Source organism: Erythrolamprus reginae, chromosome 3 (assembly GCF_031021105.1).
Source record: "Erythrolamprus reginae isolate rEryReg1 chromosome 3, rEryReg1.hap1, whole genome shotgun sequence".
Classification (NCBI taxonomy): domain Eukaryota; kingdom Metazoa; phylum Chordata; class Lepidosauria; order Squamata; family Dipsadidae; genus Erythrolamprus; species Erythrolamprus reginae.
The window spans coordinates 190,383,067-190,407,543 of NC_091952.1; the positions used below are offsets into that span (position 1 = coordinate 190,383,067).

Below are 24,477 nucleotides of genomic sequence, written 5' to 3' on the forward strand. Positions count from 1 at the left end.
AATGAAGGTTGCAATGAAGGTTGCAAATGATGATCACATGACTACGGGGTGCTATGACTGTCATAATTATGAATTGGTTGCCAAGCATCCAAATTATTGTCACACAACTTCAAGGGTGCTGAGACAGCTGCAACTAAGGACTGGCTGTAAGCTTCTCATTGTAACTTTAAATAGTTGCTAAATGAATGGTTAAACCAAAGTATACCTGTAATAGTGTATTGCAATCTGTCGAATCTCTGTAGACATCTATATGTCAGTGAAAATCTTTATCATATCCAAGTCCATATTTTGTTTTATAAAATTGTAAGAATCTACACTGTTTTACTTGATACATATCTTAAATGACATTATTGAAATGATTGCTTTATTCATTGATTTTACCTTTTAGGGAATTGCAATAGCATAACAGTTAGAGAAGTTCCGCGTTATTGAATCATTGTGATTTCATCTCATAGCTGCATTTGCCAAAATCATACATTAAAATCAGGCAAGGATTCCTTGTCGCCACTGCTACCGGTGTGGTTGCACTAAGAGCTGTTCGGGCCAGTCCTGTACCTAACATGCTTCAACTTTGCAAAAGGGTAAAAGAAGTCAGACTAATGAAAGTAGAGTTGCAATACTTGCCCACTTTTTTTCTATATGTATCACAATACATGACTGAAAAAGGTAAGTTGGCAGCACAGTTTGCCATTCATAACAGCAATAAAAGCTGGCTTGGTTTCTTATTTCAAGTTCTTCATGCCACATGACAAAGTGAGCTGCATAAAAGATGAGAAAACATCCTTCCTGTTGTATTTCACTCTTTTGTTACACTCCAAAAAAACTACCATATTTTTTGGAGTGTAAGATGCACCTCCCCCCCCCCCCCCTAAAAGGGAGTGGAAATGTCGGTGCCTCTTATATACTGAATCAGCCATTTTTGCTGTCATGCAGAGAGCTCCTGGGTGGTGGGGAATGGCAAAATGCCCATGTTTTTGCAAAAAACAGGTCACTTTTCACTCATTTTTCCACAAAAGTGGGGTGGGCAAAAGGTCTGGGGAGCCTGCAGAGCTCTCCTGGGGACTGGGGGAAGGCAAAGATGCCCCATTATTGTGGACAAATGAGCATAAAATGGTTGGTTTTTCACAAGAATGGGGGCATTTTTGCTATCTCTCAGTGCCCAAGAGCTCCCTGCAGGCTTCCCAACCATTTACCCACCCAATTTTTGAGAAAGAAATGGGCAAAATCTTCCCATTTTTCACAAAAATGGGGCTGTTTTTGTTTTCTAATTATATCATCTAGCACAACCAGAGGAGGAATTCTGGGAGTTGAAGTCCACTAGTCTTAAAGCTGTCAAGTTTGAAGACCCCTGAGTTAAGGATTAGGGGTACAAGAGTATTCAAACTTGGCAAGTTTAAGACTTGTGGACTTCAAATCCCATTCCTGAACTAGCATGACTGGAGGAGGAATTCTGGGAGTTGAAGTCCACTAGTCTTAAAGCTGTCAAGTTTGAAGATTGCAAAAAGTGCATATGGTTGTAAAAAGTATTCTGCTACACTGATACTTTATTATTTATTATATGGTTCAGAATACTTTTTCCTTGTTTTCCACCTGTAAAATCTAGGTACAGGAAGCAAAATTTCACCCTAATGCGTGCTCCTGCGCCAGAGCTGCTGAATTGTGCCTAATTAGTTGTACCTGTAGGAACCCACTACTATTGTACTCTGAGATGAACATAATAATTTGGATCCTTAAATAAGGCCTTGTAATCCCAGAGAACTTTTGAAGAGGCAAGGGAAATTACAAGAAGATAATTCTTTCAGGAACTTTTACACTGAGTGATTTTGGAACCTAAAGTTAGTTATTGGTGTGCAACAACATTCTGGCTTTCTAATTTTTTTTACACACATCCTTATATATTTGAGTGATTGTTCTATATTCTTGTCCTTAATCACTTACCATGATTTAAACAGGAAACATCTGTTGTTTTTCTTGAAATTTGATAGTAACATTAATTCATAACCTGAGGTTTAAATCATATGTGTAGCTCCTTTAGACTTAGGTTGCCACCTTGTGACCAGTGTTTGCAACAGAAAATCATAATTTTCATTGTTGGGTTAGATCAGATTATCCTAAAAATTAGATTTTTCTCATGAACTGTGAACATTTCAAACTTTCCATTTCTGGCTAATATACAAGGTGGTTATTCCCTGTGGAATAAGCATCTTTGTATTAGAATAGTGTTGCGTTTGAACTGCTGTTCCATTTCTAGCATCCAATACATCAGCCTGGATGTCTCTGGTACACAGTGGGATAGGTTGAAACCTATATTTCAAGTGACAAGAATCTATACAAAAAATTCCTGAATTTATCCCTTTTTTGCTGCAATATTTTTCCTTCTCTTACTGTGATTCTACTTTTATTTTTAAGATGCTAGGAATTATTACCATAATCTCACTTTCCTTGCTTGACCATTCCTGCCATTCTCCAGAAAAATAGCTTTGATGTTCTGTTTTTCTCATTAGATGTTATGTCTTCATTGATTATCAACAAGAATTTGCAAAAGAAGAAGGTGAATTGAAGCTGGCAAGGCAGAAGCTTTTGATAGATGCTCCTGTGTTGATAGTGGTAAACACAGATATAGAAAATGAATGAGCAGCAAGACGAAGAAGCATGGGAGATAGCAGATATTCCCTTTGTTTACAAATAAACATAAAAATTGTTGGCATGGATAGAGCAGCCTTCTAAACAAGTCAATTCAATGGCCTTTAGTAGGATTTACTCTCAGGAAAAGGTGTATAGGATCCTCAGCTCTCTTTTCCTGGTTTTTGAGTCTTTTGGTGATGTGTTGGTTGTGGATGGATGTGGGTAAATGGGGGAGGAAGCAAGATACTTTTAGAACTCCCTTTGCTATTTTTCTCATATTGTTTTTAGAAGTACAGTGTTTCCTCGCTTTTCGCGGGGGATGTGTTCCGAGACCGCCCGCGAAAGCCTAATTTCCGCGAAGTAGAGATGCAGAAGTAAATACACTATTTTTGGCTATGAACAGTATCACAAACCTTCCCTTAACACTTTAAACCCCTAAATTGCAATTTTCCATTTCCTTAGCAACCATTTAGATTGTTACTCACCATGTTTATTTATTTAAGCTTATTAAAAAACAAATTATTAAAAGCAGACGAAAGTTTGGTGATGACATATGACATCATTGGGTGGGAAAAACCGTGGTATAGGGAAAAAACCCGCAAAGTGTTTTTAATTAATATTTTTGAAAAACTGTGGTATAGACTTTTCACGAAGTTCGAACCCACGAAAATCGAGGGAACACTGTACTAATAATACAACTCAGTAGTCCTCAACTACTGGGATGTCCAGTATGAACTGAAAAGCAGCATTGGAGCAGTATTAGTGGGATTTTTTCAATTTCATTACATGAAGAGCATGAATTCACTAAAAGCTAAAAAATCCTATTATTATTCTGGTTTTTCTTAACAACAAACTTTCATATCAGGATCTATGATATAGGTTCTCTATGAAAGATTATAGGGAAATGCCATGTATTAAATGTTGCTTCTTAAAAGCAAACACTGCATTAGAATGTGATTGAATTAAATAGTTATAATAACCTATTGATTTCTTTTAATTTATAATTCCAAATTATTATATTTATTATATTTGAGATAGCATTCTTCTAGATATTCATATGTCTCCTCTCCCCTCTTCATTGATGTTGAGAAAGCTATTCTCTCATACATTGAAATTCAAAAGTTGTTGACTCTTTCTTGTAAGTTTTTCTTCTGCATGCATATGATCTGTAAGCTTTGAATTTCATTTCTTGCTTTTAAAGTGTGGACCTCCCAGAATCATCTGAAGACAGGCAGCCTTTACACTGTATGACTAAATAAAAATAGAAATGCTCATAGGGGGTTCACTGCCCTTCAATTCAGTACAAGGTTATTTGTAAATATATGTTAAAATATTCAGAGAGGTTATTATAGCTTTAAAATATGTCATTTCCCCCCTTAGTGCCACTTAAAAATTCTAATAGCATCATTGGGGTAATTATACAGATAGCCATCTATTTGCGGGGACATAAAAATATATCATTATTGAGTTGAATTTAGAAATGTTCAGTGACTATAATCTCCACTGGGTTGTAAACTTCTCCTTGAGAATTTTGGATTTCCCTATGAAGCCTGATATAGAGTATACTGTATAGCCTCCAGTTACACTTTCATTCTGGGGCTTTAGTAACATTAGCATCTTGATTTTACTAGTTTGTGAGCCTTAGGCAATTTTGCTCAGGGACTGTGAAAATTCAATGGCAGAAAGGCAAGTGTTTCTGCAATTCCTTACCTATTTTCCTTTTTAAAAAAGTATATATGCTTGAACATATCACTGATTTTTTTTTCATTACCAGCCCAAGTTTGTATCTATAAGCATCAAGTTCAGGGGTGGGTTTTAACTTACCTCGCTGCCAGTTCACTTCCTTCCCTGTCTCATGGGCACGCTTGTGCTTTGCTCGTGCATGCACAGTGCCAAAAAAAACCCCTGCCAAAAAATCCAAAAATAAGATGGCGATCGCATGCTGCGAAGAATGGGCAACTCGGCTCAGAAGAAATTAAAAAAAAAAAAAAAAAAGATGGCGGTGCCAATGGACTGGCACTGACTGAGCCGGTTCCGTGATGTCATCTTTGGTTGCTTTTGGTTCAGGTGAACGGTCCAAACTGGGAGGAACCCACCTCTATCAAGTTATACTGAAGCTGACGGCTTTTTAAAAAAATGCATATTAACTGTGTTAGATAATTCCACCTTCCTGTATTTCTCTCTTACATTTAGTTACACACATTACACAGATTTGTAATGAAGACATGAATGTGTTTGACTGCAGGTGTGAAAACCACTTTAAATCCTAAATTTTGTTTATACAATAAACAGTGAAGCAATTATGCTGATTACATAGAATTACAGCCATCTGGCTTATATTCAAAATATAAAGTTATTTAGATGCAATATTGCAGATCTCTTTGCTTGGTTTTATATTAGATTTACAAATAGCTCTATTGCTAAGGAGTAGGAGAAGAGTAAATTCACCATGCAGCCCTGCTAATACGTTTTTTCTTCTTCTCTTTTTAGCCCCCTGTGAATCCAACACATTTTTTTGCCATAGTAATATGTGTATTAATAATACATTAGTCTGCAATGGACTCCAGAACTGTGTATATCCATGGGATGAAAACCACTGCAAAGGTAATGCTAAGGATATGGATTAAACTTTCAATTAATGCCACAGCAGTTTTAGTTTAATTATTTGAAACTCATAGAATAATTGTTCTCATGCTTTTCAATAAATGCATAAGACTATCACCTAGCTCTAGAATTTGTGAGAACTTGTTTCAAAAGTTATTATAAAACAAATAGAGCATTGAATAACTAGAGTGAAAAGATCCTATATTTTCTCTGGAAAAGATAAATTGTTGGACTTTGATCTACATTTGGGTAGAGAAATACTATCACTTGGGCTCATCATTTTGTTCATGGTGCTTAATATTCAGTGCTTGTGGAAATACAGAGGGCGGACAAAAAAATTGGAAACATCTTGAAAAATCATCAAAATATCTTTTAATATGGTGTTGGTCCACCTTTTGCAGCAAATACAGTCTCAATTTTCTGAGGTATTGATTCATACAAATTGTGAATTGTTTCCAAAGGAATTTTAGCCCATTCTTCAGTTAAAGCACCCTCCAGTTCTTTTAGAGACGATGGTGATGGAAATCGACTTCTTATTTGAATCTCATAAATGCTCAATAATGTTGAGGTCTGGTGATTGTGGTAGCCAGATGAAATGCTGAACTTCATTAGAATGTTCCTCATGCAATTCTTTAACAATTCTTACTCTATGGATTGGTGCAGCATTATCATCTTGAAAGATGGCATCCCCTTCTGGAAACAGTTCTTGAACCATAGGATGAATTTGGTCAGCCAAAATTCCTAAATAGAGATGGCTGTTAATTCTTCCATGAAGGGAAATCATTGGCCTGTCAGATTTCCAAGAAATAGCCAGATCATCACTGAACCCCCGCCATGTTTGACTGTTGGGAGAAGGCAGTCTGGATAAAATGATTATTTTGGCTGTGTCCAAACGTAAACACGGCCAGAGGTCGGAAAAAAGGTAAACGATGATTCATCAGAGAAAATCACATTTTGCCACTGCTCGAGGGACTGTTTCTGGTGGTTTCTACACCACTCTAAATGCTTTGAAACATTTGTCTTTAAGAGCAGAGGTTTTCTAATTGCAGCTCTTCCATGGAATCCAGATTTGCGAAGCTCCCTTCGAACAGTTTTTGTGGAAACTGGGTTCTGTACTATTGAGCTCTGCAGTGATTTTAGGAGCTGTGGTCTTGCGATCCGCTCTGACAATTCGTTTTAGAGTCCGACGTTCTCTTTCCAACAACTTCAACTTTCGATCAGACCTGTGCTTGGCTGAGGACGTTTTCCCTTCTCTTTCAAAAGCAGTCATTACTTTTGAGACATTACCTCTTGAAATGCCAAACATTCAGGCACTTTCTGTTACACTAACGCCTGCCATTCGAGCACCAACAATTTTGCCTCTTTGAAAGTCTGAGAGGTCTGCCATTTCTAGAAGGTTATAACCAATTTCCTTAAATTTCTGTTAAAAAAAGGTAGTTTTAAAAAACATTAAATAACAGAATTTTTTAAAAAAACATTAAAATGTTTTGATTGATTTGAACATGTTCAAACATTATGCCAAAAAGTCAAGTGTTTCCATTTTTTGTCCACCCCTGCATATACCATTATTAAAAGAACACTCACAATATAGTCTTACAGTTATAATGAGATAAAAGGGCTGATTTGTGAAATTGCAATGTTTTGAGCTATTCATGGCTATTTGCCATGCAAATTGCAATGTTTTGAGCTATTCATGGAATACCAATGGCTACAGCATTGGTATGATAAAAGGTAAAATATATAACACAATAGCAATAATGAAGAATGTGTATGTATGAAAAGTAAAAATATACATACTTCTATGTGTGTGTCTTGAATGTGAATAGTAAAATATATGCACTTGCCCTTGTGTAAACTTGCGTTTGTTTCATGAGAAAATAAACTCAAAAATAGCAGAGCAACTAATTTCTTTGCATTGTTATAGGAAATAAAGCCAAATATTTCTTAAGATAAAAATCCAACTTCCAACGACAACTAACTACCGGTATTTATATCATGTTTTAGAGGAATTTTCTAGAATTCAATGATTTTTATTGTGAAAAATTGAAACCTAAACTAGAATTTCACAGTCAAGCTTTATAGTATGTAATAGTAATTTGATGACAATTGTTTTGCCATAGGCCTCTAGATTTGGGGATTTCAGTATCTGCATTTGTCTTCATTATAAAAACGAGGGATAATTTATATCAGTAACAGCTTCCATGGTTATTATGCCTTTGAAAGCTTTTTGGAGGAGGGTTAAGGGCATCATTCATTTAGGAAGAAATGGAAAAAGCTTGCAACATGCTTAGCCTTAACTCATAGCCAGCATAATGCGCCAAGTAGAAGAAATTGAAGTGTAATTCAAACAGAGGATTTTAAAATGCCAAATAGTCTCTCAGAAAAACAGTTATAAATGTTATATTTCCTTTGTTGTAAATGCAAATAATCTGCCCACTAATTGATAGTTTTAAGTGCTTGAATGATTGTGAAAGCTATTAGATAGCTTTCTTCTACGCCTAACTGTTCAATATTAATGTTATGAGAAAGACAGCAGATCCACATCAATGTCTGGTGTGGTTTGCTGGCTCTGTTCTACCAGTATTTTCCCAGAAAGTATGGCTGACCTACACATTTAGAATTCTACCTAAAGTATCTATCTATACGTTATTGTGAATTTGACTCAAATATTTGAGTCAATGAATAGATAAGGAGCAGAACTGGGCAATCATGTGATTCAAAAGTTGGAACAAATATACAGTTTTCTTGTCCTTTTCAACATGTTACTTCCTTTAGGCAATTAATGAGTGAAGAATTGCCAAACAATCTTTGACTTTTTACCTTCATCTTTTCAAAAGTCGTGCTGACAATATTTCTATATTCTTATGTAACAGATGGAATAAGAACAGATTAATTTTTGCCACTAAATGCTGTAGGCTACTGGATTATGAAGAGTGTTTCCAAATATGCCACTGATCAGAAGCAAAAGTCCCTGCTAGCAAGTCAGAAGTGATCAGTATTTATTCTGAATATTAATTTTATTTCAAAGCTTTCTCTTGGTCTCCTTGGGATACTAAGCTGAATAAAACCTCAACACATAATTCATAGCATGCCAGGACAAGTGGCAAATCATCAGCTTATTACTAATTTTAATTAAGAAGTGCAATACAAGAAGAGGATACATTTTTCATTAAAGAGATTTGAATCTTGATCCTGGATTGTTTTTGAACTACATTAGTTTTATAACTACAGTGATACCTCAAGATACAAACCCCTCGTCTTACGAACAACTCGTGATACGAACCCGGGGTTCAGAAAAATTTTGCCTCTTCTTACGAACTTTTTTCGAGTTACGAACCGGCGTTCAGAGACTGCTGGGAAGCCGCGCGGCTGTTTTAAAAGGTGACAGCTGGGCGGTGGGGCTTCCCAAAAGCCTCCCGAACGCTGGTTCGGGACTCGAACAAAGTTCGTAAGAAGAGGCAAAATTTTTCTGAACACTGGGTTCGGTTCGGGAGGTTGCTGGGAAGACCCCCAGGCCGGCTGCCACCTTTTAAAACAGCCGTGCCACTTCCCAGCTGTCTCCCGAAGCCGAACGCCAAAGCTGAACTTCCGTGTTCGGCTTCGGGAGACAGCTGGGAAGCGGCGCGGCTGTTTTAAAAGGTCACAGCCGGCCTGGGGGGCTTCCCAGCACCCCCTGAACCCGGGTTCAGGGGGGTGCTGGCAAGCCCCCCAGGCCGGCTGCGACCTTTTAAAACAGCCGCGCCGCTTCCCAGCTGTCTCTTGAAGCCGAACGCGGAAGTTCGGCTTTGGCGTTCGGCTTCAGGAGACAGCTGGGAAGCGGCGCGGCTGTTTTAAAAGGTCGCAGCCGGCCTGGGGGGCTTCCCAGCACCCCCCGAACCCGACAGCCCCCCCACCCCAGCACTTTTGAATCCCGCCGCTTCTGCTGGATACGTGCGATGGGTGGGACGAGCGGCGCGGAAGCCGGTGGCTGTGGCAGCTCGTCCCACCCATCGCCCGTATCCAGCAGAAGCTGCTGGATTCAAAGTGCTGGGGTGGGAGGGGTGTCCCGACAGCCCCCCCACCCCAGCACTTTTGAATCCCGCCGCTTCTGCTGGATACGTGCGATGGGTGGGACGAGCGGCGCGGAAGCCGGAGCCCGGCCCTGTGGGCTCGGTTACATCTTCCGCTGCCAGCCAGGCAGTGCAACGAAGAGAGGCATTCGCTTTCCTCCCGCCGGCCCCTCAATCGGTCCGGCAGGGAACAGAATGGAGCCTTCCGTGGCAGCTGCCTGCTGGGCTGGTAAGGGGGGGAGCCGAGCCCAGCCCCGTGGCATTCGCTTTCCTCCCGCCCGCAGCCGACTGATCGTGGACGGCTTCCCGATCTCGGAGAGCTTCCTGGGCATGAAAGCTCGTGAATGCAACAAGGACGAAAGCCAGGAAGCTCTCTGAGATCAGGAAGGAGCCCACGGTCAGACGGCTGCGTGCGGGAGAAAAACGAATGCCTCTCTTTGTTGCGCTTCCGCCAGCATGGCCTGGCTGGCAGCGGAAGATGTAACCGAGCCCACGGGGCTGGGCTCGGCTCCCCCTCTTACCAGCCCAGCAGGCAGCTGCCGTGGAAGGCTCCATTCTGTTCCCTGCCGGCCACGGAGCCCGGCCCCGTGGGCTCGGTTACATCTTCCGCTGCCAGCCAGGCAGCGCAACGAAGAGAGGCATTCGCTTTCTTCCCACCGGCCCCTCAATCGGGCCGGCGGGGAACAGAATGGAGCCAGCCCAGAAGCAAGAGACGCAGGATCGGGCCAGCGGCAGGCGAGGCAGCAGGTCTGCATCCTGGGCGGGCGGCGGGTGAGGAGGCGCAGCCGAGCAGCGACAGCAGTGGTTCTCCTCACTTCGGAGAGCTTCCTGGGCATGAAAGCTCATGAATCCAACAAGAATGAAAGCCAGGAAGCTCTCCCTGGCGGAGACCGTCAGCCCCTCAATTGGGCCGGCAGGGAACAGAGCGGAGCCCACATGGCTGTGCTCCGTGATGGGGACAACTGGCTTGCCTAGCGGGCTGGGAGGGAGGTGGAATATGGGAGGAGGAGGAAGAGGAGGAGGAGGGAGGAAGGAGAGAGAGAGAGAGGGAAGCCGCCCGGCTGTTTTAAAAGGTGACAGCCGGGCGGCAGCATTTTTTTGCGGGTTTTTTTTTTGTTGCACGGATTAATTGTCTTTACATTGTTTCCTATGGGAAACAATGTTTCGTCTTACGAACCTTTCGTCTTACGAACCTCCCCCTGGAACCAATTAAGTTCGTATCTTGAGGTTCCACTGTAGTTGCATTTAGGGAAGATTTGAAAGAAGGGGTAGCTTTTACCTTAAGTTTTTTTGGAAGAGTTCCTTTGGAAATAAAAATATTCACATAAAATGTGAAAGAATAGTTAAATTCTTCTCCACAAAGGTTGAGCAGTACTGACAACAATGTAGCATAACAGAGGCAAAACCTTTTTAAGAAGCTGTTACCTCTTAGATGGATCTATTGCCCATAATGGAGGAAAGTTGGATAATGGAAATAAGAAATAAATAGATTTTGCTTTTCCTAATTAACCCTGAGACCCTCCAATGCTTGATGGTATTGCTTGCTCATCTTCACATTAAGGGAAATTGTCTCTGTAATGAATTTAAGAATAAAACTATGGTTCAGAATTTAGAATTAATAGAAAAGATAAGCACACTTGTATTTGACTAACACTCAAGTTACCCATAATTTATTTTCCATTGGCCTATCAGATGTTTCTAAGAAAGTTACAAATAAGGCATACAAACCACCGTTCCCTGTAGGCTGCGCACATGAGCGCGCACGCACCCCAAAATACCGCCCTGCACACCCTTTTCCATGGGCGCGCAGTCCCCATCCACCTGCCAGCCCGTGGGGGGGCGGGGGCAGGGAGGCGCCGGCAGTAGAAGGCGCTGCCCCTGCCCGCCCGATCCGCTCCCTCTCCTCCTCTTCCGCCGAAAGAAATGCGCGGAAGCTGCCTACTTGAGCCTCGCGTTGCTCCAACCCGCTTCATCCTGCTTGTCATCCTCCATTGTGTTTTCGGGGGAGAGCGGCAGGAAAGCCCTGTGCCGGCAGGAAAGCCGGGTTTGCTTTCCGTGAAAGCAGCGCGCCTTTTAAACATGCTGCTTTCCTGTACCTCTTTCCTGGGGAGGGTGGCCTCCTTCCCCCCCCACCCAGGAAAGAGTTGCAAGAAAGCAGCGTGTTTAAAAGGCGCACTGCTTTCACGGAAAGCAAACCCGGCTTTCCTGCCAGCACAGGGCTTTCCTGCCGCTCTCCCCCAAAAACACAATGGAGGTCCAGGATGACAGGCGAAGTGGGGTGGAGCAACGCGAGGCTCATGCTGGTGGCAGAAGACCTCCGTTGTGTTTTTGGCTGGGGGGGGCAGGAGGACCTTCCTGGCTTTCCCGGGCAGCTGGCTTGAGCCTTGTGCCAGTCAGCAAAGCCGGAGACGTGGAGAGAAAGGAAAGAGAGGGAGGGAAAGAGGAGAGGACAGAAGGAGGGAGGGAGGGAAGGAAGGGAGAGAAAAGTGAACGAGAGGGAGAGAGAAAGGGAGGAAGAGAGGAAGGAAGGGAGAGATAAATATAAAGGGAGAGAGGGAGAAAGAGAGGGAGGGGAAGAGGGGAAGGAAGGAAAAGAGAGAGACAAAGAGAAAAAAGTGGAAGGAAGAGAGAAGAAAAGAAAGGAAGGGAGAGAGAGAAGATAGGAAGGAAGAGAGAGTGAGAGAGCAAGAAAGAAAGAGGGAAAGAGGGAGAAACGCAACGTGTGTGGTGTGTGTGTGTGTGTGTGCCGCCGATGGTCCGGGAGCTGCAACGTGTGCGTGGAGAGATGAAGGGAAAGGGAGAAAGGCAAGGAGAAAGGCAGCGTGTGTGGTGTATGTGTGTGTGTGTGCCGCCGATGGTCCGGGAGCTGCAGCGTGTGCGTGGAGAGATGAAGGGAAAGAGGGAGAAATGCGGGAAGAAACGCAGCATGTGTGGTGTGTGTGTGTGCCGCCGATGGTCCGGGAGCTGCAGCGTGTGTGTGTGTATGGGGGGGGCGCCGATGCTAAGGCAGTCCGTCCGTGGTGGGGCTGCAGGGCAGGCACAGCAGCACAGGGAGAAAGAGGGAATTGAGATAAAGAGAGAGGGAGAGATGAAGGGAAAGAGGGAGAAAGGAAGGGACAGAAAGATAGAAAGGAAAGAGGGAGAAAGGAAAGAGGGAGAGAAAGGGAGAAAGGAAAGAGGGAGGATGAGATAGACAGGAGGGAGAGGGGGGAAATAGGATAGAGAGAGGGAAAAGGAAGGGAGAGAAAGAGGGAGAAAGGCAGGGAAAGAAAGATAGAAAGTCTGGATGTACCAATAGGTATGGTTAATTTATTATATTGGATTTGTTCTAGCACCCACTTAAGCACTGCAAACTACCTAAGATTAGCCTCTTACAACAGCTATTGCAAATTATAAATCTTTCCCTCTAGAAATACCAAGATGTATTTGAGAATGGACAAAGACAAAGATGGAATGGTCATCATCAATGTGAGAGACAGATGTGAGAAACTGTAATGCGAGCCAGACTTTTTTTACTTATTAAATACATTTATGAATATATTGGATATTGATAATGTTTTTAATCTGAGACTGACAGACTAAACCTAAAGTTCTCAAATACATCTTGGTATTTCTAGAGGGAAAGATTTATAATTTGCAATGGCTGTTGTGAGAGGCTAATCTTAGTTAGTTTGGAGTGTTGAATGATTACTGTGTATTTGAAAATAAACTATTAAAAATATATAATTATGGCTGCAAGAACTCGCTCATGTGTGATAGCGCACGCCCACACTTACTTTATTTATTTATTTATTTATTTATTTATTTATTTATTTATTTATTTATTTATTTATTTATTTATTTATTTATTTATTTATTTATTTATTTATTTATTTATTTATTTATTTATACTTTTATGCCGCCCAGTCCCAAAGGGACTGCCGCTCAGACACTATACTTTTCCGCCCACCCCGAAAAAAAATTAGAGGGAACACTGATACAAACAAGCAATTTCTTCTCAGATGTCACTTCTTTCCAGGACAGCAGCTATTGTAGTGCAGCCAGTTCTCACCCTAGATCCACTTGTTTAATGATTGTTTGAAGTTACAACAGCGCTAAAAAAAATAATGGTCTTCATACCTAAGGCCAAAATCATCACAATCATGTGATCAAAATTTTGACCGCCTTTTCAACCTTCCCAGCTGGCTTCTCCACAAGAGGCAGAAGCTAATTTTGCTTAATGACCATGGTGATTCACCTAATAACCATAACAAATTTCAGTCTCAATGGTGGTCATAAGTCAAGGACTATCTGTATATCTCTTCTCAGGCTATTAATATTAAAAAGTGGACTTCCTTTATGTTATGAGAAATATCCATTCAACACCATTTGATAAATTAGCCTAAACATCAGAGCAAGGAAGATCTTGAATACTAAGTCAGAAATAATTTAGAGGAAAATATGATTGATTCAATATGAAATGGAGTAATGCAGTTGAATAATTGCTTAAAAGCTGCCAAATTCTGCCCCAGTTGTAGTTTTTGAATATTCTTGAAGACCATCTTGATATTAACTAAACAAAAAAAGAAGCAACTCAAGAAATTACTCCTCCTTCTACAGCAAGAGAAAATAATCCAAAACTAAGCAAAGATCCAAAACTAGGCAGTGTCACTGAATATTCATTCAGGTATCACAGCAGCCACGAGCAGACACCCGCCCTCCCTCCCTATTTTGCAGTGCGCTTAGGGGTCGCCCTTGGGGGGCCGAATGGGAATTTTTTGCAGTCCTGCCTCTTAGCCGGGCTGTTTTTTCACCCATTCCACACTGGGGAGATGGATGTGCGGTTAGGGGGTGCCTGTATTTTTATTAGGTTAATTGGCTTACCTTTGGTCATTTGGGTAGGCAGGTTAGGGGCGGAAAACTGGGGGGTGGTTTAGCAACCGCGCGTTCTCCCTTGGGCATCTTTGGGGATGATTTACAGGTTCTCTGCAAGCTCATGGAGGGAGCGACTGCCTGAGCAGCTGGGGGGAACCTGTCTTTGGGTCCTGCTCCTTTAAATTCCCGGATTCGGGTTAGCCGGTGGGACCCCCCTCATGCAAAGCATGGCAGGGTCGCAGGTGATGGAGTGGTCCCTCACCTGGACTTGCATCGAGATACGCCCATGAGTTGGCCAGGAAGTTTTTGCCCTAACGTCATTTCCGCCCCGGAAGTATTTGTTTGACCCTGCAGGTCCATTTCCGGGTCATAGTTGATTATGCTAATATATGCAAATTTAATGAATAAATTATGCAAATTTATGTTAATAAAAATGACCCAGTTTAAATCCAGCTCTTGTGTCCGTGTCGTTACTCCGTCTCTCCAGCAATGAGAATTTTTATATTAGAGAGGCATGACTTCCAAGCAGGATGGCATGCTTTTATTTGGGATGAGAAATATAAATCCCATGCATATTTTAAAAGATATATTATTATGAGTGCTTTGCTGCAAGTTTGACAAAATATTAAAAAATACCACTTGTTCTGTCGGGCTCTCTGGTACACTCCTCCCAAAAATTCACAGGTACAAATTTCAGACACACACACATTTGAAAATTCAAAACAATGTTCTTTATAATGAAAATTCACTTAAACTAAGCCCTCTTTTGGTATAGCAAAGAGCACTGGTCTCCAAACAAACTGGTAATTTGTACAAGTCCCTTATCAGTTCTGTGATACTTAGCTTGCAGCTGTGAGGAAATTCACAGTCCTTCTTCTTTCACAAAGTGAAACACACTTTGCTCTGGTTTAGTTTCAAAGCGGGAAAAAATCAGCACACAAAAGGTGAAAGTCAGTAAAGCAGTCATGAAACACAATGATCAGATAATCCTCCACAATGGCCAAACCCACAGGCTGCTATTTATAGCAGCCTCACTAATTACCACAGCCCCACCCAACCACAGGTGGACTCATTTTCTTTGATAATAATCTCTCAGTTGTTGTTGCCTATGCATCGCTCTCCGCATGCGTGGCTGTATCATTAACTCTTGTTCTGAATCCAAGGAGGAGCTAGATAATTGATCTCCTTCTGAGCTGTCTACCACACTCTCCTCCTCCCTGTCACTCATGTCTTCATGGTCAGAGGAGCCTTCATCAGCAGATTCCACCGGGAGCAAAACAGGCCTGCAGCATGTGGATGTCTCCCCCACATCCACAGTGGGGGAGGAGCTGGGCCAGAGCTAACCACAACACCACTATACAAAACTTTCAAATTGGTTATCTATAATAAAAGGTATAAAACATCCAAATTTGATGGACTTTGGTAAAGTAATAAGATACAAGGATTTAATAAATGAGCAAGGAAATTTTAAAAACAAGGAAGAATTAATACAGTAGGGGATAAATATGGATTGTATGGTGGGCATACAAGTGCAGGCCAAGTACAAGAGTGATACAAAAATATATGAATTCCAAAAGGAACCATAGGAATTAGAAAATATCCTATTTGGCACGGATGAAAAATTGATGAGTAAAATTTAGAAATTTCTATTAAGATACACGTTATTTGTTTTTTATTTTTATTTATTTGTCCAAACGTGAACAAGATAATAGGTATGGTAAAAGCAAAAGCAAAGTAAGTATAGGTAAATTTGAACAGTAGGACAGGGACTATAGGTACAGCGGCGTGCTTATGCACGCCCCTTATAAAATGGAAGAAGAGGTGGTCAAGGAAATGATACAGTGAGCAAAAAATTTCAAATACAATATTGATTTGAAAAAAATAAATTTGAAACTTACAATGTCAGTACCAGATGTTTTACAGGTGGCACATGCCCCTTGCAAGATTAACCAAGATGTTTCCAAATACATCCCCATCATGTTGGAAGCATAAGAAAGGATTTGGGACACTTATAGTGGACCTGCATGATAGCAAAAAAAATACTGGAATAAAATTAAATTATGGTTAGAAGAAATAACGGGAGAGGATATAGCTTGGAAACTGGAACTATTATTACTGGGTATAAATATTACAAGAAGGAAATACAATACTTAATTATACATATTATAATGGCGGCAGCAATTGCCTGCTGTGTAGAATTGCTGAGCCATCAAACCACACCCAGCCACCAGTATTTATAGAAGAAAGGCAGCTCAGGTCTCGCTGTGTTTGCCCTTGAACAAGGACAGAAACACCAGTCTGAAGATGATGAGTGGGACCTCGTCAAAACGTCACCAGAAATTTCCAAATACTACACGGGAAGAAACCTGAATATGCCAAGACCATCATACCTGTACCCGTGAAAATCTATATATATATATGACGGTCTTGGTATATTTTGGTGTATATATATTTTCTGTTTTTCTGCAGAAGACCCAGGATTAAATCCCAGTAAGGGTATGGCTAGCTGATGAGGCCAGAACAAGGCTGAAATAGTGCTATCCTAGTCTCCCTTAATTTTAAAAATTCAGCAAAAACATGTGATACATGTATATATGTATGTATGTATGTAAGTATGTATGTATGTATGTATGTATGTATGTATCTACCAGGCGTGGCCTCGTTGGTTGTTTTATCTTGCTTGCCTTGTTGTTGCTTTTGCAACAATTCAGGCTGATCTCACCTCTCTCATTCAGAGGACTTAACATGGGGGAAGGCAGGCATTAAGATTGAGTTTTAATCCTACCTTTTACAAAGTCCTGCTTCCAGTGGTATATAATATTATTTCCTATGCTTTCTAGATTTTGGGTGTCAAACTCGCCATCGCATGATATATTGTGATGTTTTTTTGCTTCATGGAGCTAGGGTGGGTGTGGCCTGCACATGACACATCTGCTCCACAGATGTGTTATCCCTATTTTAAATGTTTGTCTCAAATCATATGAGGACATGAACTCTTACTTATGTTTATAATTAGTAGGATGGAATTCAGAAAGTAGCACCTATCTCATACCATAGGCAGAAGGAGAGTGACTGCATTATTAAATGTGTTGAAGCATCTCAATGGCCATGGCTGTAAATTGTGGTTCATCTAGATTGACTCTTGAACTAATCCAATGAGCAATAAAACAATCAAACAAATCTATAGTAAATTATTCAGTTTTATCAGAAGATTTTTGGTCTGTCCATTGAGTTGAATGCACACACACTTCGTTTCGTTTTAACTCTGTGCATAGTTTCATTTTAACTCTTAAGTTATTCGTAAAAGTAGATATTTGATCTTCAGATTCAAGAACAGATATTCAGATTCCAGAACCAAGATCTGTTGATAAATGTGAACATAATAAGGAGAAGATAATAAATTAAATTTTCACTCTGAGAACAAGATTATTTAGGGAATTCATGATTAAAAACTAGCTATCCCTTCCTAGGGATGTCACCATAATGGAAATGTTTGGAAAATTTCTCAATGTACTTTCAAGGATTTGGTTAAATAGATTTTTAAAAATCTTAGTTTTCATCAGTTTGCACACAATGATATTAAACCACCAATTTTGTTATTTTGTGTGTATTTTAAAAAGCTTGATTTGCACTTTACAGAAATGCAAATTATAGGTGTCAGAAAATGACTTCTTACTTTATTTATTTATTTATTTATTTTTATTTGTTGGATCCAATTTATATGACTTAGAGATTGACTTAGAGATTTATAAAGCTGGAACAAATTCAGAGAATTGAAATCAATCTCTGATTAGCAAAATGCTATCCTACCATATATTCTGTGTTTCTTGTATTCTTTCTTATATCAGTTCTATAGTCTTTAGATGTATTGGGACATAATTATCAAAGTGTCCAGGTGTATAGCCATGAAATCTATTGAAACATGCAGTTGCAGCACATCTGGACAGTAGTACCCAGTTTGGAAAGATTGAGAAAGAATCATCATGCTAACAAGCCATAAAACTAATAGTCATTTATTTTAAAAATGGATTTTAATTTTCTGTTTTTTTTAAATTTCTCTTTCCCATCTCACAGAAAAGACAAAAGCCAGCCTGTGGGACCAGCTTACAAATACCAGTGGGACAATCATTGGGGTGACTTGTTGCATTGTGGTCCTCCTTATCATTATCTCTGTTATAGTCCAGATCAAACAGCCTCGTAAAAGATTTGTCCAGAAGAAAGCAGACTTTGATCAAACAGTGTTCCAAGAGGTTTTTGAGCCTCCTCATTATGAGTTATGTACTCTCAGAGGGACAGGAACTTCAGTGGACCTCGCAGATATTGCAGATGACTTTGAAAATTATCATAAACTCCGTAGATCATCTTCAAAATGCATTCACGACCACCACTGTGGATCACAATTATCTAGCACTAAGGGCAGCCATAGTAATCTTAGCACAAGAGATACACCAATCTTGACAGAAATTCCACCCCAGCCTGCAAAGCCCCTTATCCAGCCTATGAACAGAAGAAATATCCTTGTCATGAAGCATAGCTACTCACAAGAAGCTGCAGATGTGTGTGAGATAGATGAAATTGAAGAAGTACCAACCACGAGTCACAGGCTGTCCAGACATGATAAAGCTGTTCAGCGGTCAGTATCAATTGATTTTTGCTGAGGACTTTTGCATGAAGACTGGGTTCATGTCTTATTTTCTATATACCGGTATTTATTTTTTTCTAATGCGCATATCCGTTTAGAGTCCAACCATTGTTTGTCAACTATCATTCTTCTTTTTCCAGGATGCATTTATGCATTATGGATGAATATTCTAAAGAGGGAGGGTTTTTTTGTTTGTTTCCTTTGGTGGGAAGGGGATAGAGGAGGAGAAGGTGCTTTTGGTACCATCCCATGAAAATAGCCAAGAATCATTTAGCAAGTCAGTGATTCTGCTTGCTAAGAATCCAAAATTATCCTTATTTATATTTTAAGGCATTTATTAGAACTTCTAACCCAGTCCAATCAATGGCAGTATTCCCTGGCAATTTTTGGCAGGTGAAAACAGTTTTTTTCTATTTCTATTTATTTGCAATTTGGTATAAAGTAGCCACAGAGACTATAACAGTCTTTTACTGTCTGGCTTTGGTAATCAAGAAATAATGAAGTTTAAACTTTCCTGAATTTGTATGTTCATTAATCTAGGTTCTAAAATAGTTTTGATTCTGAAGTTTAACCTTTATCCTTTCTATTACAGCATAGAAAGGTCAAACAAGGAAAGTGTTAAGTAGATATTCCTAGGGAGGCTTATTTAATTTTTAAAGCGGCTAAAGAATACCGTTGATTATAACTGAGTTGAGAGTTGAGTTTTACATGTGCAGTATATATACTTATTTTGTGGAAAATTCTAATTGCATATATGCCTTTCTTTCTTTGTTTTTTCTTTGTTTTTGATCTTTCTAATACTGCTCCATTTTCAAAAATTGTCTCTAATATTTTCAGGAGTGGGGCACAATGTATTATTATTTTAATTTCATTAAGTATAATAATGTATGAAAGAGTAGATAGTATCTACCTAAGATACTTATGATTTAATTAAGGACAGTTCTCTTTGAAAAATCAGCATGCAGAGTTGATTTCTTAGAGAGCTTGAGTGTAATATTTTGTCCTTCCAGATTGCAGGGAACCAATAAGAAATTCCTTTCATTTTTCTCTCATTGATCATGTTTCTTTTACACAGCAAAACACAATATCTTGAAATATGATATAGTGATTTCTGTAGTTGATATGTTCTTACTTTTGTTGTTTATTTGTGATTTAGCCTAGGGGATAATTTTTATCCTTTAACTTGATATTCTTTTAGATTTGCTTATGAAAAAAGTAGCAGAGCTTTCTAATTGAAGTCTGGCAGAATTACTGTTTCAAAAAAAATTATGGGGACTCTTTTGCTGTGAAATGCAGCCTGCATACTTGTTAATAAAAATGCTTAAAATATTATGAATAAATATACAGTAGTACCTCTAGATACGAGCTGCTCCACATGCGAGTATTCCAAGTTACGAGCCGCGACGCAAGCAAAATTTCTGTTCGACACCCGAGCTCAAATTCGGAATACGAGCCGAGCTTCCACTAGGTGGCACAAGAATCTCATTGCTTCCGGTTATCTCAGTGCAAAAAACAAAGTCTAAAGGCATTCGTTCGAGATGTGAGTTGATCGACTTACGAGCTCGGGTCTGGAACGAATTAAACTCGTATGTTGAGGTACCACTGTAAAGTGAAAAATATTTACATGTAATGTACTTGAAAATTGCCAGAAACCTTGTGATCGGTTTAGGCTTTACACATGTATCATTCTCTATATTATCACATTCATGTGTTCAGTCTTTTCCATCTACATAAAAGCTAACCAAATCCATGGTGTCTATAAGACACAGGAGGGATATAACAAGTTAAATTGGTGGATACAACCATGTAACTGGAGCCCCATTATTATCTTTTTTTTTCTGCATTGCTTGACATACCCTTCCTCACTGCAAACAACCTAATCCAAAATTCTTAGAGCACTTTGTCAATTAGTTGCACCAAGCCATTTTAGTGGACTAATTTTAAAAGCTTGATAAAGTTAACAAGAGCGTTACTTTTGCCTAACAGCCTACCGGGTTTTAGGTATCTTAAATCAATCTGCCTGATATGCTTCAGTAAAGAATGTATATGCATGTATTTCTATTTTTTCCTATGGAAATATTATTATATTGAATGAAATAGCCATAACATTCCAGGTTCTGCCTCATTGGGTCACTAAACAAACATGAATCTGAGTACAACACAACTAGGGTGTAACAGACAACTGAAGGTAAGTGAACAACTGAATATATTGTTCCCAATTCACCATCCCTGCATTTCATTTGTTTTCTTTGAAAAAAAAAATCTGAGATCTTTTTATAATTTGGTTTTTGTGATTGTGTTTTGGCTTGTTTGGAAAATGTTTCTATTCCCTGAATGTACAAAGATTTTAAAAAGGTTTGCTATAATTTTAATAACACATACAATTTATTCAGTCACTTTCAACCGTTCCATTATAATATCATGCAAAATATGAGTTTTGAATTTTAAGCTTGATTTTTAAGCAGCAGTTTGACATGGCCATTCACTTTTATTGTTATTCTTTTAGTGTTTAAAATGTTTTAAAAGGTCATAACTGCCAGCCTGCAGTTTACTCACTATAGGATAATAGAGAATCTATCTTTTAGATTAATGTATACAGTAGTCATAATTGATTGCATGCTTATTTTAGAGAAGTTGAATTAATATGCAGATGATTTCTTATTTATCCTCACAATTCACTGAAGCAAGGCCTGTTGGCCATCTTCATGAAGTAGTAGTTTAAAATTGTTTCTTATTGAAATCCTAGAAATCCTTGAAATCTTATTCATTTTTCCATTCTCCATGATATCCTTGTTAGGTATTTATTTTGAGTATTATGAATGACACTTACTGATGTCCTATAGTGACTATCCTCACCCAACAATGTGCAACCACATTTGGCTGTAGTCCAAGATCATTAGGCCAAAAACAAAGTTTATTTTATTTAATCTAATTACAATAAATTAATAGAATAGATTTAATAAATTCCTTATCCCTATAAATGTAAGACTTTGCCCTATGTCAGTTTGCAAAGAACTGATTGGTGCAATTTTTTTTATTATTATTTTGGAGGCTGCATGTGACCCAGGAGTTCAGGTTCTAAACACATGATTCATGATTGTTGAAAAGATGAAGGAAACAAGAATCTGTAAATAAATGTCTGACTTGGATAATGAACTACAAAGGGAGTGCAGAAAATTAATTTCTGAGACCCAACAGGAAAAACATCATGTGTCAGTACTTCTTACTGTGCTGTACACATGTGCCAATCAGTCTGTTTGGTTAATATCAAATTAAATGTATTGTCAGATTATGATATAGATACACTTTACTGTATTTTCAGCAAGCATTTAACAATATCAGGGAATGACTTAGGAAGCAGTTGCCATATGAACATGTAACTTACTTATTCCATTTATACATACTTCCAGATTAAAATACTTTTTCTTGAACAGTTCTAAAAGGGTTTATATTTTTGTTGTATAATTTTTCCAGAATTAGCATATTGACTTTGCGTTCAAAACTATACCTAAAATGGTGACAAAGTCAATTATTTTAAGACATCAGGAGAATTCTATACACTTAATTTCTCCTATTACTGAAAATAAATCAAGCAGATCAGGATACATTTCCGAGGTAGCATATAAGTCAGAAAATTGGTAGGCAGTTTCAAACTATGTTTATTAAGTAAAGTTTAACATTGTGGCTTTATCAATGAACAGATACATCTAGAAGCATATTTGAGCGAAGGGAGGAAGGGGCAAAGGGCACTTTTTCATGCATGCCAAATTAAAAAAAAATGTTTAATTTTAGTGCTGTGATCACTGTGAAAAGATCTTTCTTCAAGGACATGCTTTCATATTTTCATTATTTTTATAAGTTTGGCTGAAATGAATTTAAGTTTGTTTATATGTGATTTATTTTTATTTGAAATATAGTTTACTTGAAATTGATTAATAGTGGTGGCTCAACCAATATTTTAAACATTTTGTTCGTTTGTCTGCATCTATGTGATCCAGTTTGATCCACATGTGAATTTGTGTGTGTGTGTGTGTGTGCGCGTGCATGCGTATGTGTATAAGTGTCTCTGTGTGTAACTATATATGAATACATATTCATAAAACGTACACATACACCGGGGGGGAAGTGTATCATACTGCCAATCACAAGTAATTTTGTTGCTTAAACCCTTAACAAAAATCCCAACTCTTCCAATGGACAAAAACCTTTGCTCCATCTTCTCCACGAATTCCATTAAATCCCTATCAATGGTTGGCTGGATGGAATTTTGGGCTTAAGGTACAAAAGCAGACCCATCTGAGCAATTGTTATCATTTTGCACAGAACTAACTTCCAAATAAATCACATTTCTATTCATGGTATCTTATCTGTATAATAATAATAATAATAATAATAATAATAATAATAATAATAATAATAATAATAATAATAATAATAATATATTAGATTTGTATGCCGCCCCTCTCCGCAGACTCGGGGCGGTTCACAACAATAATAAAACAATGTACAATGTTGCAAATCTAATACTTAAAGAAAACATATAAAAACCTGACACCATACAACACTAGCATACCATACATAAAACTATATAAGCCTGGGGGAGATGTCTCAATTCCCCCATGCCTGGCGATATAGGTGGGTCTTATGAAAGACAAGGAGATCTTTCTTATGCTACAGTATTTTACATATTATGTCAAATAAGATTCTTTCCACTGAACTTGTTGTATGTTCATTGTTTTCATTATGTAGATTGCTTCAGAAAAGTGCATCTGGGGTGATTTTGAATATACAAGAATGACTTACGAAAGTATCAGCTCTGAAGCTACAAACCAGAGATGTTCTGGACTCCAATGAACTACTACGATTTTTTTGGGATGGGAACCATCAGTCAATAATAAGCAAAGACAATGAATGGCAATAAGACCCTTATTACTATCATTTACTGTAATCATATTTTTCTTTTATATTGTTATTTATTTTGTTATTTGATTACAAAGAAAAGTTATCCACTTTCAGGAACAAATGATTAAATCAGGTATTTATGGATTCATAACCACTTCAACAGAAGTATAATGATGTGGCAAAAGGTCACTCTGAGAAATTGATCTGCATGTATGTTGCTGAATATTTGAATCAGCAAAAAAAAAGTTTGAAATTCATTGTAAAAAGCATGCATTCATACTGCTATTCCAATCCATTTCTCTGTGTCACATGCTTGCTAATTGTAAGTTTTTATATAATGATACATAAAACAATGTATAATAATTTCTTAAACTGTGTTTTGCAGTAGTCTTTTATTTACTCTAGCGGTTAAGTCAGGATTTGTAGTACATTCTCTGGGTCACATATAAATGATGAGTCTTGTTTAGTAGCTGAAATTCTGAAAGTCACCTAGAACAGGAGTCTTCAAACTTAGCAACTTTAAACTCTCAGAATTCCCCAGTTAGCATACAAGTTGCCAAGTTTGAACACCCTGATCTAAGAAGGGAATGAAGCAGGTATGAATAAATACTGAACTAATCTTTAATTTCTCCAAAAAAAACCAAGATGAGATTTCCTACAGTATCTTTGTTATTTTAAAGAATATTGCACCCAATACTTTCTGATAGTTTACATTTGGAATAATGTGTAATGTCAAATACCGTAAACTTGTTTCTAATGAATTACAGAATTCACATGTCATTTGCTAAACGTTTCTATCTC

General features: G+C 38.8%; 1 protein-coding gene across 2 annotated transcripts in view; it reads left to right on the top strand.

Annotated features, from left to right (window-relative positions):
- Positions 1–24,048, top strand: part of NETO1 (neuropilin and tolloid like 1) — a 105,992-nt gene extending 81,944 nt beyond the window's left edge. Inside the window, exons 8-11 of one of the 2 annotated variants that reach the window (XM_070749133.1) lie at positions 5,116–5,229; positions 18,207–18,765; positions 20,889–20,962; positions 23,524–24,048. In XM_070749133.1, coding sequence (XP_070605234.1) covers positions 5,116–5,229; positions 18,207–18,765; positions 20,889–20,949 — 734 coding nt within the window. In that variant the 3' untranslated portion in view covers positions 20,950–20,962; positions 23,524–24,048. The remainder of the gene's footprint in view (positions 1–5,115; positions 5,230–18,206; positions 18,766–20,888; positions 20,963–23,523) is intronic. The other variant, XM_070749134.1, reaches the window with a different exon arrangement.
- Positions 24,049–24,477: the final 429 nt, after the last annotated feature.